This window comes from Eutrigla gurnardus, assembly GCF_963514095.1.
Source record: "Eutrigla gurnardus genome assembly, chromosome: 1".
Taxonomy (NCBI): domain Eukaryota; kingdom Metazoa; phylum Chordata; class Actinopteri; order Perciformes; family Triglidae; genus Eutrigla; species Eutrigla gurnardus.
In genome coordinates this window covers 24,540,636-24,556,787 of record NC_139915.1, presented here as the reverse complement: position 1 = coordinate 24,556,787, position 16,152 = coordinate 24,540,636, and the positions used below count along the sequence as shown (strand labels likewise).

The 16,152-nt window shown below is 42.2% G+C and overlaps 1 protein-coding gene across 2 annotated transcripts in view; it reads left to right on the top strand.

The window, feature by feature from the left end:
• cd276 (CD276 molecule) overlaps positions 1-15,810 on the top strand; it is a 66,507-nt gene extending 50,697 nt beyond the window's left edge. For both annotated transcript variants that reach the window (XM_084038700.1, XM_084038701.1), the window contains exons 7-8: positions 2,879-2,917; positions 14,926-15,810. In XM_084038700.1, the coding sequence (XP_083894826.1) occupies positions 2,879-2,901 (23 nt within the window). In that variant the 3' untranslated portion in view covers positions 2,902-2,917; positions 14,926-15,810. The remainder of the gene's footprint in view (positions 1-2,878; positions 2,918-14,925) is intronic.
• Positions 15,811-16,152: the final 342 nt, after the last annotated feature.

The window sequence follows — 16,152 nt, the reverse complement described above, 5'->3', positions numbered from 1 at the left end:
AGGTCACGGAGGAGGGGCGTCACATGTGAGAATTTGGGTAGATTGAAGACAAGGCGTGCTTCACACACCAGTCACCAGTCTACACATGCACGTAGATGCAAAGGTGCCCACATTCCTCTAGTTGAAAAAATAAGTCAGTTCTGGGAGTTGTCTGTGTTTGCATCGTACACCGTTAACCCTTTTGTTTTCAGTTCATGAGTGTTAATGGTAACCATTTTAGTCACCATTTATCCAGTGGTTGTTGTCTTCTGAATGGCTAAATTGCCAAAATAAAGGCTTTAAAATTGAGGTCCACAAATCAATGGGTGACATCCTGGTGACTATGTTCACTTCCTATATTTGTGTTAGACACTAATCTACATCCACAGAAGTGAAGTGTTTCCATTCCTTGTCCATGAAAGGTGTTCAGCAATCTGAGCATGATGTGCTCTTTAGAGTGGGCTGCAGACACACAAGTGCAGCTCCTCCAGTCAGAAGCTTTAGTTTGTGTGCACTAGCCCCTGTCTCCCTAAATCCTGGACTCCAAGGAGTCAGGCCTTAGCAACAAGGCCCTGGAAGAGAGGGTTAGTCAGTGACCCAGTTCTTTCATACACAAAGAATTGGCGGATAGAACAATTTGACACGCCCTCTGAAAAGAGAGCTTCCCACGAAAACCGGTTTTATTAACCCTCCTTAACTGAGGCAAGGTCCCATGAAGGTGGAAGGTTAGGGAATATTGGGCCTAAAAGAGCTTGATAGCACAAGGAATCCCCACCCTTCACCATTTTCTGGTTCTTTCACACCAAGGCCACCACTGAAAGATGGATGAGAGTCACTGAAATCTTATTAAAGCTTCAGGCTCAGTAGCTCATCACCCTAAATGATTTTAAGAAACTAGCCAGCTAAGACTGTGTAAAGGTGACTCTTGAGCAGACAGACAGAAACAAGGACAGCTGTACCAGAGTCAAAGTCACCTCTGTGCTTATTGCATCCCCCCTTCTGTCCTGTCAATGGAGTTGTTCACACAGCAATGAAAAAACAGCACCCTAATGTGTGAGGACCATCATGTTCAACCATCATGGTAATCAAATTGTAGCATCTTGAGTGTGAATCATCTTATCTAATATTTAAGAGTTTGTCTGTATGCTCCTTGGAATTGCATATTTTTTTAATTGCCTCTGAGAATGTTATCATTATACCTTCACTCAATTTGACTATAGTTATGAAGTTGTTTTACATGTCCATTAAAAAAAACGCTGTTGGAGGATGTTGTATAATTGTAGGAAACCAGTAACAACAAAGAAATTAATGTTATTGGTTTTATGAATTGGATTGTTCCCTAAGTTACAGTTAGTTTACAGCCTGATCCAAGCTATAATGATTAGGTTGTAGGTGGGTGAGTTATGAAAAACACTTCTTAGACACATGGCAGAAGCGGCCGGAGGCGTATTAAAAAATGTTGCATACAGTATTCTTATAACATAACCCAGTTTGACAGACCTGTGGGTCACTAACACACCATTCCACATTTACTTCAGTTTGAATTGAGAGGGCCTTGGAAAGCAGCCCCCAGGCAGCTCTGCTTGACATGCCCTCCCTTTTCACTGGCAGCACATATTCAGCCAGTGGGCTCTCCCAACGGTCACACATTACTGACTAAAGATATGTAAATAGAACATTCATGTTGCCTTCATTATTAGATGTGGGTCACTGGATAACTTCAAGAGTGCTAATTAAAAAGAGCTCCCAGCACACCATTGCTTAGTAGTTGCGCACATATTACTGGAGCACTGCACTCATGTTCCATGCTGGTTCAGCACCATACCGTAAGCTACATGTTTATTACTGTGTTTTCTCCAAGGGTGTAGCCTGAGAGATGGCGTTGAAGGCCAAGTAACACTGGCCGGATAATAATGTGAATTATAAAGCTCCTTACGCATTAAGCATATGCGTGTAGGTTTCGCATAACAAGGAATTCTCTAATTATGCACAATTTGTTATCCTGTGGTTGCTTGGTTGTTTCTATGCATTTTTTTCCTTAACCATTACAAAGTTTGATTCCAAAAGAAGATTGCCAGTTGCTGAGAAACTTTCTTCTCTCCTTTTCTCCGTCCTTTGCCTTGAGTTCGGGAAGGAACTCATCAAAGATGTGCTGCACACTGAGCTACTTTTGCACCCTCTCTGAGGTTATCTGCTGGTCCGTGAGGAAAAGGCCAACTGATCGTTGTCAGAGGAGATAGAGGAAATCTAGCAGCTCCTAAATCATTTGGAATAATGAGTGCTGTCACAGTTAATAAAAAGCAGTCAAACCACTCTGTGCTGTGCGTCAAAACAAGAGGCCAATCCCACAGCTGGCTTGTTTGCATATTAGACAAAAGTAACAGTGTAAAGAGTGCTTTTGTGAGAGGACAGAGGTACCGCAGGAGTGAAGGCAACCCTTTTCCTGGGATGAATCCCCCTGTACAAATGCCATTTACATCCCCCTGCCATACAACCCTCCCCCCCTCATTCCCCCTTCTGTCATGTAATCTTCGCTCCTCTGACAGCACAGCCAAGGCCCGGTGGGAGAGTGCCTATCCATCTCACTACCCCAATCTGCCTCCCCTGTTTGGTTCCACATGAGCACTCAGCTGCTGTGACTAATTAAATAAAGCACTGTGCCCTCTGCTTCCTGTTAGCCATGGCAAGGTTGGTGCACAGGGATGGAGCAGAGGAGGAGGAGGGCTGTTGAAGGAGGAGGGGGACATAATAACAAATACCAAGCCTGTAATGATACTTCGGTCCATGAGACAATAGACAGAGTTACATTGATGTTGGCAGTAGTTGTGTTGCACACAGAACTTTAAAAGTTGCAATGTTTTGCTCAAGTATTCATTCTTCTTCACTTTCTTTTTTTCAGCCATGAAACTACTGAAAAGTTAAAGCCAAGAGAATAGAGGTGAGTGTGATTCCAATATGTGTATCTAATAGGTGTGCCTTGTGTGTCATGTCACCGCAACTGCCTGCTACTCTCAGCAGTAATGCTTTGGAGGACACTGTGCCTCTGTAGGTTATGGGTAAGTGCTGCTGTAATGAGGCTAGGCCGCATTAATTCAGTAGACAGTCGGGGATATGAGAAGTCTTGACATTTTGATTTCAGGAATCACAGGGTCACTAGCTAATATGACAAATCTATTTAATTTAATCAGGCATGCAAACATAAATTCCCCGGCCTGCTCAACGTCGCCATAAAGGAATGGTAAACATTTAAGGTGTGGGTTGTCTTTCTTTTTTGTTCTGTCTGAAACGCAATATTCAGTGTCATCCTCATTAAGTTCTCAATCTGCCAACTTTAGCTTGTTGAGGAGCTGTGGGAGAACATTTTGGTGTTCAAGAACTTTACATAAGAAGTTTAATTAAAACATTTTCCTTCATTTCAGCAATATGTCTGAACCACTATTGGAGGAGAAAACAATATTCTCTGTCTTGCACTGCAGTAAAAATCTCCCTTTTCCTGTTGGCATTGAACCATCTGTCATGAAAACTAACTTTTTCATGCTAAAATATCAGTGCCAGTCAGATATTTACTCTTGTTGACTTGCAGTATGACCGGACTCCTACCTCACAATTTCATCAGTTCTAAATAAAAAATGCACCAAAATGCATGTATCGGTTAAAGTACTGTGAGTTGTGTGACATTTACATATAAACTATCTAAACAAACATAGTGAAGTATAAGTGACTCCCATAGTAGCATAATTATGGGATTTTCTACAGGTAATATAGTAACATCCTCAGAGTAATAAGGTAAAGTACTTTCAGCACCATGGACAGTTCCACTTCTCGCACATCAGAAGAAGGCGGTTGAAGGAAAGTGAGTGAGATAATCTCAAATGTATGACTGATATTGCTTGTTGACATGAATATATTTCATTTTTCCATGATCCCTTTTTAGAATTTTGGACTTTATTAGACTGTCAGTCAGACAGGAGGGCACTCCAACTTGGATATATTTCTGTGTACTGTAACTGACTCACTTGATTTGAACTGTGGTGTTTTCTGGATAAGTAGATGACCCAGATGAACAAACTGACGGAACGAAGGGTGTTGATAACTGGGAACACAGACAAGCAGATTAGTAACTGGATTCTCCCTAGGACATGTGGAGAATCGTTATGTAATCTAGGAACTGGTGTGACCAGACAGAGAAGAAACCTCTTCGGTACAGCTGCATTTGAATCATCAAATACTGTATATGGCATCTCTTGAGGACTTCACCGGAGATGCTTCTGTGCCTTCTCCTGATATCATTTAATCTCTGTGTGTTACGTCCTGCTGGAGGTGAACCATTTTGCTGCAGTGTGGACTGACTTCCTGAGTGGACTGACTTGAGTGGCCCCTGGCCAGTGTGGACTGATCGGCCCTTCTTCTTTTAGCTGCTATTTACTCCCATTGTTCCAGAACAAGAGACATCCAGGTGATTGTTGGAGACCAGTATATTTATACTTTATACCTTTTAGAATCTGTGTCCATCTTTGTAGGGGTCTGATCACGTATGTTATGCAATTTGAGTGTCATCACCTGGTGTGATGTTTGAATGTTGGGTAGCTAGTGGTTTCTAAGGGAGCAAGGATGATGGTGTATTTTGAGCTGGACCAAGAGCAGCACTTATACAAATTTGGACAGGCAGGACTTTCACATAGGGATGGGAGCCAGGGTGCTGGCAGTGTTGGACCCTGTAGTCATTGGGGAGAGGAATAGGACACTCCCACTGGCCCCATGTTCGCTCAACCATGGCCAACCTGTGTCACACACTATATCCCTCCCTCGACCCATCACATGAACCTCTTTAGGACAAGGAAAGCCCCAAACCTCCAAGCTATTTTTGGAAAGTTAAAATGCTTTAACCAACAGGAGTTGGGAGGACAGTAGATATTTTGTTTGGACATTTTATTTTCTGAAGAGGAATTTGTTTTACCTGCTGTTGAGACATTGGTTTGAAAGATAATATTGACCTTTTTTGTCACCACAGAGCTGGAGTGATAACCTGATGTAGCAGGTCTGTCAGAAATGAGACCCAATAAATGTAGCTATTGGGGAATATTTCCTAATGGAAACCTTTACCAGAAGCCCCAACGTGCTTAGACCTAGAATCATCTCAGAGGCAGTACATATTGAATAATGTATTTCTGCATATATCTGGTGCCCATGTGTGTGTACAGTATGGGCACACATCTATCACGGAATAAACTGGATAATATTGCTCAGTCCCACCACTGTTTATGGGTCATAAACTCCATTACTTTCTCACATCGGCATACAGTACGGACATACACTGTATCTTCACCGCTCCTCTCACTCGTTCTTTAATAACCCGCAGTTTGGTGTCTGTTGTGTGAATACTTTTTATTACAAGGTTGGACAGTTACAGCTTGTTTTTATTATACCCCGACTGGTCGTTGCCATAAAGCCGCAGCATGCAGAGTGAGTAGAAGATGATGGAAGGTGCAGAAAGTAATTTCCTGTAACTAACCAAAATAAAGTATTTCCAGTAGGAGTCAAAGAAAGGACATTTGTCATTACTGTAGTATCCACTGACCTTCACCAAGGCTGTTATTGCTAGTTAATATCCTGCAAGCCCCTCAACCCCTCTGCTGCTGAATCATCCTGGATCAATTATTCTAATATTTGTGTGGCAGTTTTGCTATCGATTAATGCATTTATGCAGAGTGCAGCATATCTTATTTAATAAAGCAAGGCTCTGCATTTAATTAAGTTCTTTTAGAGTGAGCGGGCACTTTGTTTTCATAAACCTTTGCCTTATCAATACATGTGTTCATTCGTGACTTATGTTCATCCACTCAAACTTTTATTTATTTTTTCATTACAACCACCAGAGATAACCCAGCAAATGGCTATCTGCAGCACACTCAATATTTCATAGATTGTTGCCATCGTTAGTGGCTTGGACTTGCTGTGTGCTATCATAAATATCACAAACTGAACATTATGGCATCTTTGTGGTTCTGGAAAATTAGACATTAGTAGAAGTAGTTGTCATCTTGCAGTCTTTTTTACCAAGAATAGAATTGTGTAAGCAGGCTTTAAAGGAGGGTTTTCAAATTATCTTTAAAGTAAATCTTGATTTCATACCATCCCCTTTATGTATGTAAAGAGATGATTTATATCACAAATTCTCCTTCCTGCAGAGTTCACTTCTCACAGGTCAAGACCACTGTCTTGTAAATGTGGGTCAAAATCCTCCTTAACTGTAGTACAGACTCTAGCCATGAGCCAAAGCTAACGTGACACTTCACAAGACTGTGTGAGTCAGCTGGTTATTTTTCCAAACTTATCTTTTTAGTCGTAGTTTGCATTTGCCAGTGGACAGATACTCACTGATGCGTAACCACAGTGTCTGAATAATGCTGGTTCCAGCGTCTCTTGCAACACAAACAACTGCTGAATATCAGTGTTGTTGTTCTGTGAGCACTGAAGTTAATGTGTCACATCACACAACTGACTCATCTAACATACCAAAAAAAAGAAAAAAATGTCCTCTTTGAAGTAACATTGTCAAGAGAAACCGTCCAACTTTCCAGTGTGAAATTCTGCTTTGGGCCGCTCAACTTTTTGTGCATAATCTGCAATAGTCTTGTTAGTTCATTTTTATGTGTAAAGAGTCAATAGAGAATGGTGTCGTGCAGAACAGAGTATGGCTGCAAATGAGAAGAGAATAAATATTCAAAGGCAGACATAAAGGGAATAAAGAAAACTCAGTGAAATGAGGTGCATAGACTATTCTGGTCATCTAACTGATGACTTCCAATGAATTCCAATGAGAGATTCCATTTTTAAAAGATAGGCCCTATAGGTGCAATTAGTGATACATAATAGCTCTTTCCCCAGCAGAGGTGCGAAATATTGATTTAATTCGCCCTTATACATTCACTTAAACTCTGAAGATATATCTCGTTGTTATAGTCGTTCACAGTAATAGCTCAGGGTTTACTCTGTCATGGTTTTATAAGTACAGAATGCATATAGGCAGTGCTTTGTCAAAGGATGGGGACGAGATACAAGGAGGTTAAATGGAGTAAAATTGAAAGGAGAAAACTAGTGTACATGTAGTTTAAAAGCCTGCTGCAGTTACAAATTGAAGATGGGTTATGAGCGCCCTGATAATCAGATTTTTTGTTAATGTTTGTGGGAAGAAGATGTAGGACTAGAAGAGACAGAGGGGTCTCCTCCGGTACCTCTTTTGCTGTATGTGACAGGTGAGGCCCTGCAGACACTGATGATGGCAGACAGGACACTTACGTTGGACTCTCTCCAGGGAGGTGTCTTGAAGTTGAGTTTGACTCACTGTTCCAGTATCTCTGATCTCTGCATTATTTATGCTTTTGTCCCAGGCATTTATCAGCATTTTTATACCTTGCAGCCTCATTCCACAGTACATCTCCCGTGATGGAATAGGCTGCAGCGATGATAGCCTCTGAGGGAAGCAATAACTGAATATAGTAGCTCATATTGATATCAGAAAACTGTGGAATGGACAAGTGTGCTGCATCGCAGTCTGTGCATACTGTTGAGGAACCTTGGCAACCACCCAATTCACATCAAAACAGTGCATTGACAAATAAAACATAATGAGGAAAATGCTGTGCTGGCGCCACTTCTTTTTTTTTTTACCTTTTATATTAATTTTGACGGACATGAAACTGGTAATATGTGAGCTGTGGTAGGAGTTGTGCAGCCACTGAATCGCTGATCAATGACAGCTAATGAACACGGCAGGAGTTCTGCTCTGTTTGCCTCTCGACAGAGAGCTGCCTTCTCCAGAGAGCTCTTTTCTCCTGTTTTTGCCACAAAAGCACAGGAGCCTTCATTGAAACCAACTGCCTCTGGGCTCAATTAACTACCATAGATTACTCATAATGCAGATGAGAGTCTGTGTACACGATCAGCAGTGTGGTGATGTTGAAAAACACACACACAAATGGTCCGTGCATGGATACAGACAACTGGGACACGGCGGTGCTGAGATATGCCATCAGTGTAATGCTGATAAAAAATTACCCCATAAAAAGGGCCGTAACAAGCAAAATAATGTACTGCATCTGCTTTAATAAAAGTGATTATCCCAATAATGAAAACGGACATTATCTGCACGCACAAGCATAAATGCTCTGAGGCTATTGTATAAGGTTCTATGCACCAAAATATGGATTCAGATAGAGCAATGAAAGCTGATATATAAAAAGAAGCTGTGTTGGATCTATAGTCTCCAGGATGACCTGTAAATCTGTTCAATGTTGCATACGGACCAGTACCTTTGACCCCACAGCAGTGTTGATGCAGCAGATGTATGTTTTGAGATGTTGTTGTGGGCGATTGAGAGCTCCATGCTGAAGACATGGTTTCCTTATTGTGTAGTTGCCAGGCTGTGGACCTTGTCGTAACATGTTAGCATCGCTTAACGTCCCAGGTCGATCACTATCTGTTTCCCTACCTACCCAAAAACTCTTTCTGTACAGTTGTATCATTCAAGAACCTCTCGTGTTTTGGCAACGTGAAGATATCTGTGTCTTTCTCTCGAACCTCTGAATTTTTGCTCATTGGAGATTCACAGAAACCATCAATGCCTAGTATACTGGTAGCCGTTTTAAATCATTCCTAGCCTATTGTTTACAAAGGAGAGCTATCAAAGATAATCTGTTCAGCGCCAAAGAAGTTACAGATGGCACCAACCTAAATACAGAACACCCCCCCCCCCTACACACACACATACTGTGATGTGAATATTAATGCTTCATGTTGCTCATTGAAGCCCAAGATTACTTTTATGTGTGGTTTTCTGAAGTGCGCACACAATATTGTGAAAGTGCAGGAAAAGTTGCACACGCTCCTAAAGTGGGAGCTTAAACTTGCACACGCATGCCAACTAACTGTAGAAGTAGAGTAACTAATGAGATATGAAGACCATGATCAAACAGGCAGAGCAAGCTGTAAAAAAAAAGTGCACAGAAATGATCTTAAAATGCATTCTGCTAGAGGTGCATTAGTAAATATGAATTAGTTTGAAATTATAATTTAACCATCATTTGCTCTTCTTGGATGTGGTTTCAAATTACCTGTGTATTCTGACCACTGATTATAAGTTTGGCCTCGTTTTCATTGCTCTCCAGTCTATGGTGGTCTCTAAGCAAATAACCAGATTTTCTGTGTCATTCCCGTTTCTCCATTTTAGAGGCTGTGACATTGTCAACAAGGTGTAGAGCTGCAGTTGTGCATCAGGCATCAAAGGCTGAATGCTATAAAACAAGTATCAAACTATTTTGCCCAGCATGAAACAGTATCGGCGTCATGGTGATGTAGTGGTACACCTGCAAGAGGGGTCTTGGAGTTTGTTTGTTCCCCTCACAGCATGCAGGATGGGCTAATGGATTACTCTAAATCCCGGTAGGTGGGAATGTGAATGGTTGTATACCCTGCCCGTCACCTTGTATAGGACAAGTGGTTACAGCTAATAGATAGATGAAATGGAATCATATTTTTTTTTTTTTAATACTTGCATAATGCGACTAAAAAAGGTATGCATCTACTATGAATTGTGGTTGTGGTGTCACTGTAAACTGCAGCATCGACCTCTCTGCATACCTATGATGGGCTCAGATGTTCAATGAAATGGGGCTGAATGTAAACTCACCGGCGTGTCACAGTCCTCCGTTGCTCATCTCTGCACAGTTCCTCTTATGGGTTTGACAGTCACCTTCACGCTGCATCAGGGAACAGCGCAGGTGGAAGACAGGCGCCATGCATGTCACCCTGCAGCGGCTCTTAATATTCATCCAGATTAACATGCTCGGAATATTAGTGGTTTAGGGTAAATGATTGACTTGCCTCTTGAGGTGGCCAGCATCCCAGTGTGAGCACAGAATAAACTGACTCTCTTCCACTCCCCTCTACCTTTCTACCGAATCACTTCGCCTTTGGGGCTTACCACAGGAGTCTCTTCAAATGATCCTTTAGACTGAAGTGGAGAATCAAGATTAATGCACTTTCACGTCCCACCCAGGCTCCGGGGGGACAAAGTCTTATAATTAACACCAGGGGGGCTGCAGGCTGCTATCGGAGAGAGGTCGAGGGTGGGGTTCCTCGACCATAAAGAAAAAAGAGAGATGATGAAAGTATGTGATTCGTAGAGTATGCTGCTATTGCTGCTGCTGCTTTGGAATAATAGCGAAGTGGCAACAGAATGATCCGTGAGATACCTCACTCTGGCTTATTATTATTTGGACAAAGTGAAGGGGCTTGTATCAAGAGCTGCTGCATCACTGCATCATTCATAGCGATCCGTGTTATATGTGAATTATCACTGACCTCCATAGGCATGCTTCCCCATTTGTCACGAATAGACACTTGGCATCACTTGTGTTTCGTTTCTTTTACATGGTTCGGCTCCACTCAACTCACTTTTGGTAGCACGACTTTTTATCCATTTTGTTTTCCACTTCAGATAGTACCCTCTCAGTGATGCTGCGTTAAACGGCCCTGATATCATATTCAAGTGCTTACTTGCTGATCTTTTCATGAAAAAAAATAAAAATAAAATATAAAAATGGTGGTTGCTATTGACCAGAGGTTTGTGCAGGATGCTTCATGCTTGCAATGATTCTCTTTGGCCAATCAGTGGTCTGCAGTGTTTAAACCCCACCTTCTACTGCTTCAGCTCATCTCACTAGCAACCTTGTCCAAGATGATACCAAATATACAGTAGTACCAGGTACTATTCACTAATATGGCAAATGGAAAAATAAAAAAGTCGAATTGAGGACCTGACCTTACCATGCAGTGGGAATTCGCCATCAAATTAAAACCACACAACTTTGTTGGTTTTAGGACAAGATCATGGTTTGGGTGGCTAAAGAAATGTGAAAGTTAACATTAAACGGATTGTTTTGTAAATAGGCGCATTCATTTTCTTGCCAAGAGTTAGATGAGAAGATTGACACTCTTCTGCAACAGCTGGTTAGCTTAGCACAAATACTGGAAACATTTAGCCCCTCTGAATTATTTAAATTGATATATCTCAATCTTCTCATCTTAATCTTGGCAAGAAAGCATTTCCCAAAATGTAAAAATTGTCCTTTTGTTGGGACCTCATCATGTGAGTGACCAAAGGCAGGCCTATGTGTAGAGGTCAAATCCTGAATAATGGAACAAGGCCAAACCCCACCAGACCTTAGGTCTGAGTTTCAGATTAAGTTTCGAGATCTTGGATCTTGGTTCCCCATTGAACTCAGGAGGGTAACAGACCCATAGCATCATCGAGGATATTAAAGACGCACTGCTCTGGTGCATGCCTTTCTATTGCGCCAGTTGCTACAGGAGGTAAACAAACTTTGTAACTTTGAAAAGGCCCAGGCACAGTCCCCAACCTCACTGGGTGAATAACCGACTGTTTTTTGTGTTCACTGAACATTTGAAAGATAGCTGTGACACCACTGATCCCACCCTGCCTGCAGAAGGGAGGCACGGATCATTATTCTTCAAGAAAGAGAAGGATAACTTCTCTTTTGAATTAAGCCGACCCGTTTTTCTCTGCTGCAATACGAGGACCGGCCGCCATTAACCCACTGACAAGCAATGCAACGACCCCGTTACTGTTAGTCTGAGAACCATTGCCGGGCACGCCAACAGACTAAAGCACCTTGATTGCAATGCGAAGCACTTTTAAGTAAGAGGCTTTTGTCTGGGCCGAGAGAGGTTAATGATAGTGTGTTTCCTGTAGGTTTTATTGTACTGTAAGCTTTATTGTGTTTCGTGGATCTAATGGACCGCAGAGTCCTGTTTGCTGTGTTGAGACCACCTCAATTATTATGCTTGTTGCTTGTTGCTGTGTTTAATACGTTGCATTGATTGTGTTGTCCCACTGCATGGGCCCCTGCTTGTGTTAGTTTCTGTTAAGCCAGTAAGCTGCATTTTATCAGTTAAAGGGCCAGCGAAACGGAGTTCACCTGCTGGGTTTGAGTGATACAAGAACAACTGTTGTGTATTTCCGCCGCAGTTAGGATTCTCTTTCCTCTACTAATCCACACCTACACAGACACACATGCTCCCAGATACCACACCTCATACACAGATGGTGTGGTAGCATGACTCAGCTTGGCTCCTTACCATTGTTTAACTTTCGCAGTCTCATCCGCCATCAGGAAGTCTCGCACGCCACAGCCACTCATATGGCCACGTCCGCCATCTTGCATCCTCTCTGGATCTTCTTTCGCCTTTTCACCAAGCCAAGCCCCCAAATGGTGGAATTGCAGTTGTTAGGTGATGTTATTTCACTGGAAATAGTGTGTAATTTGCATAGTATTGGTTTCAGACTAAGGTTTCTGACAAAATAAATTGGGCCCAACAAATGAGAAAAACATAACATGAGAAAAAAGGAGGGGGGAAAAAATCAACTGGGCTGTAAGTGTGTGTTATGCCACTGTCAGATGGCTTACCTTACCTTCACCGTCTGCCAGTATAATCCAAATTTAATCTTTTCATTAAATTCCTCAACACACACTTTGAAGCTTCTACTGGTGTGTGTTGTCTCCTACAACACTTTTTCTTTTCAAAAATCAATCCATTTTGTGTCACTGCATCTGAGGGAATGTTAGCTAGCTAACCCCGGCGAGACAGCTCTGCCTCTTCCCGATGATGTGTCGTGACTGGGGATGGTCATATTCAAACGTAACTGGTCATTAAACATATTTTGCTTTGAATGACCTTGTTTTGTTTGTTTGAATTGCTTTGTAAAATTATTTAGATAGCTTTGTAAAAAAAAATAATATATATATTCTCACTATTTGGCAGTACCTCCACAGGCCACTAGAGGCTCCGGCCCTGTGTTTGAGAAAAGCTGGCGTGTATGTTTTTTTTGTTGGTGTAAATGCATCCATAAAAGCAGATCTTTGTACCCTCTATGAGTAGGAGAACAATCCCACCTTGCACAGCAATATTGTCACGGTGTGTTTGATCTTTGGGTAATGATCTTTAAGTATCACCAAGGTTTAGCCGCTTCCTCATTATCCTGAATACTTCTCCAAGGTTATTTCCAAACATTTACTTTCATAGTCTCATGCCTGCTTTTTGTCTTTGATAGTTACTCTGATTGTTGTTGTTTCTGTCTGTGTCAAAAAAAACAAAAAAACAGCAGGCCTGCTGTTTTTACTTGTGATGTTCCACAAGCATATAAATATTAAGAAAAGACGAAGTTACCGACGGGGAGAATGGAATGTGGCATTTACATTTCAATGCAAATGAGGGAAGAAATGGGCACATTGTGGATTTTTCATTGGAATGAATCCACCGTGGCGCCGTATCTTTCACGTGAACGATCTCCTATAGCCCGAGTAAATTAGTGTGCAATCTCGTGTACCTGCTGTAAATGAATCTGTCCATCAGCTCGCGTCTCAGGTGTTGGGAGTGCAGCGATGGCTCTTCCCTTGCCACGGCTGCTTTGGATTCTCAGACAGGGAGAAGCTGTTTGTTAAACACTTAGGTTCACTTTTTGATTGCCTGTGTTAACAATCCCAGAAAGAGAAAAAAAAAACTATCTTTTCGGGGGTGGTTGTTTTGTTAGATTCTAAGTGACTGCGCTGCAGATGTTCATCCAGTTTCTCGGTAAAGGTCTCTCATTTCACCTCTGACCTCTGGACTCGACAGCTAGCATGACTCCTCATTGAAATACAGATCCTTGGATCTCTCTCGGGACCTGTAGGGGTATTTGAATCTGATGAGAAACTGCGTGTGTGAAAATGGTGCTGTGTTGATTTGGGTGATGGATAAGTTGGCGAGTAGGATTACCGTCTGACAGGGAGCAAATGGAAGCCAGATTGCACTTTCCAATGCCGTGCTACTCCGTAACAGCAGATCTTCTTCTGCGAGCGCATGCAAAGACTCCTATCATTTAGAATGACAAACTTAAATACTCTTTTTGCTTTGACATTTTTGAAGCGGATAGCAGTGCCCTGAGGGTCTCATTTAGGATTTATCCACAGCACACCAGCCTGTCATGTGGAAAATGTAATAAAGAGATGAAAATGATTAGGAGGTAGGAGACGATCACAGAACTATTTTTGTATTTCCTGTGATGAAATATTAGCAGAGACGCAGTGAGTGCTTCAAACACTACAAAGCCATTCACGCTTACAGTATATCTAAATCTGAAAGGAGATTGATGACAGATTTAGACAAGTGCGACTAAAGTCTTAATGGGACACGGAGCACGAGCAGGGTATTTATGTTGGAAGCGCAAATTAAAAGATCTGTCCCGATCGGCAAACTCCACTGTTTTCATTTAGGAGTCCAGTTGCATTCGGATAGAGCTGACTAACTTGAGTGATGTATCTAAAAGCCGAACTTCCATGCATATAGCCGACTATATTGCTTTTAAAAGCTTCAAGTAGGGGAGCTTCATGTGTGACATAATTAAATTCCACCGAAGTTAATTCAAACTGTTTAATGATGCAGGGAGAACAATTTCTTTCGCTGTGCCAGCGGTGGGGTGGTCCGCAGGGGCTACGAGCGGGGAGAAGCATTAAAAGTTCAGAAAGACACTTGTGATACAGAGAGGAGGATGTGTCGACGGAGACAGACTTCAAGGTTGAAGCATCCTTGGAAAACGCAGCTTCCTATTGCTGTTACTGTTTATCTAATATTGCCAAATTGCTTTGTTTGTTCTTCCTTTTTTTGGACTATTTATAAGGATAATAGCCGAAAATGATTAGAAATCTGCACGTAAAACCAGATTTTAGCAGTGGGAGAACATCTGCTTGCTTTAAGCTTTGGGTTTGCTGTTGGTTACTGTAACCGTCCTGCAGTGTGTCATTTATTTTTCCTGAAGCTAATAACCTCTCCCATGGCGAGCAGCCCTGACATTATAGGTATTGTGTTTTTGTGTCTTTTTTTCTCCAGGAGACGGGGGCTAGACGGCGGGTAGGAGATGAGTCTGCCGGGTAATCCCTCTCCATCTATCCATCAACCCAGAGACTATTTCCAGCGTCCCCTACAGAATGTCAAAGCCTCGCTGAGCAGAAGAGGACTCCATCATGTTCTTTCTCAGACTTTCCCTCAAGTTTCCAACAAAACACATAAACACATCATGTGCTATTATTTTCTATTGCCCTTACTTCTCTTATCTGTCAGCGGAGGGGCCACGGCAGTGAGCGAGCGCGGTCGAGCGGGGTCGCTCTGTGCGGTGTGCAAAAGAGAAAGCGCTGCTTGAAAACTACAGGATGTGACAGGATCCTTTCTCCGTCGCTGACATCACTCTGTATGGGTTGTGATGGGGCATGTGCCAGAGATCTTCTGTCTAATAGGAAGTGAGACACTTAAAGAGATGACCCTGCCTCAGTTGCCATCACTGTCTCTCCGCCAGAGAGAGAGAGAGCTTGGCTCTCCCATTACTCCTGCACTTGCTAATTAGCGTCTGTCGCTGGAGTAACTTGTACCTGTCAGTGTGTGCTGCTCTCCTATATTCAGTAACTTGAGGGAATTGAAATTGAATGCCAGCTAAGCTCCAACAAACCGCAAATGGTGCATGGGATACACCCTGATTTTCTCACTGACCTGACAGCCTTATATGTAAGAAATTGTTTTTCATGAACACAGAGTATCTCAGCTTTTTTCTACCGCTGGTGTGGAATGTTTCATCCCTTCCAGACTGCCTGCGCTGTTTGTTTTATCGCTTTTTTTAGGGACTTGAGCAAGTCCCCGTGCCATATGTCCACCTATGAACGCCAAAGCCATTTGTGTTGCAGATAACCCAGTGCCTATTTACATTAAAGAGACATGGTCAAACTGCCTGGTCATTGGTAATTATTGGTCCCATTCCCAGGGCCACTTTGTGCTCGTTCAGGCAGAACAAGGTTAAGTTTATTACAGACATTTCTTCACCCACAGGATTAGCCACGCCGCTCAAATTCATCCCTCCACTTTTCCATTAGTTGATTTATCTGCCGACTAGACTATTCTACATAATGAGTAAAACATGAATTATGGTCAAAGCAATACAAATATTTCATTTGCATGCAGATCAACTCTGACATGTTGAATTGTTCCCAGTTAGACGCAGTCCTATTTTAGGGCTAATCCCTCTCTGTTTGCAGATGCTCAGTCATCCAGAACATTTAACTTGTTTTG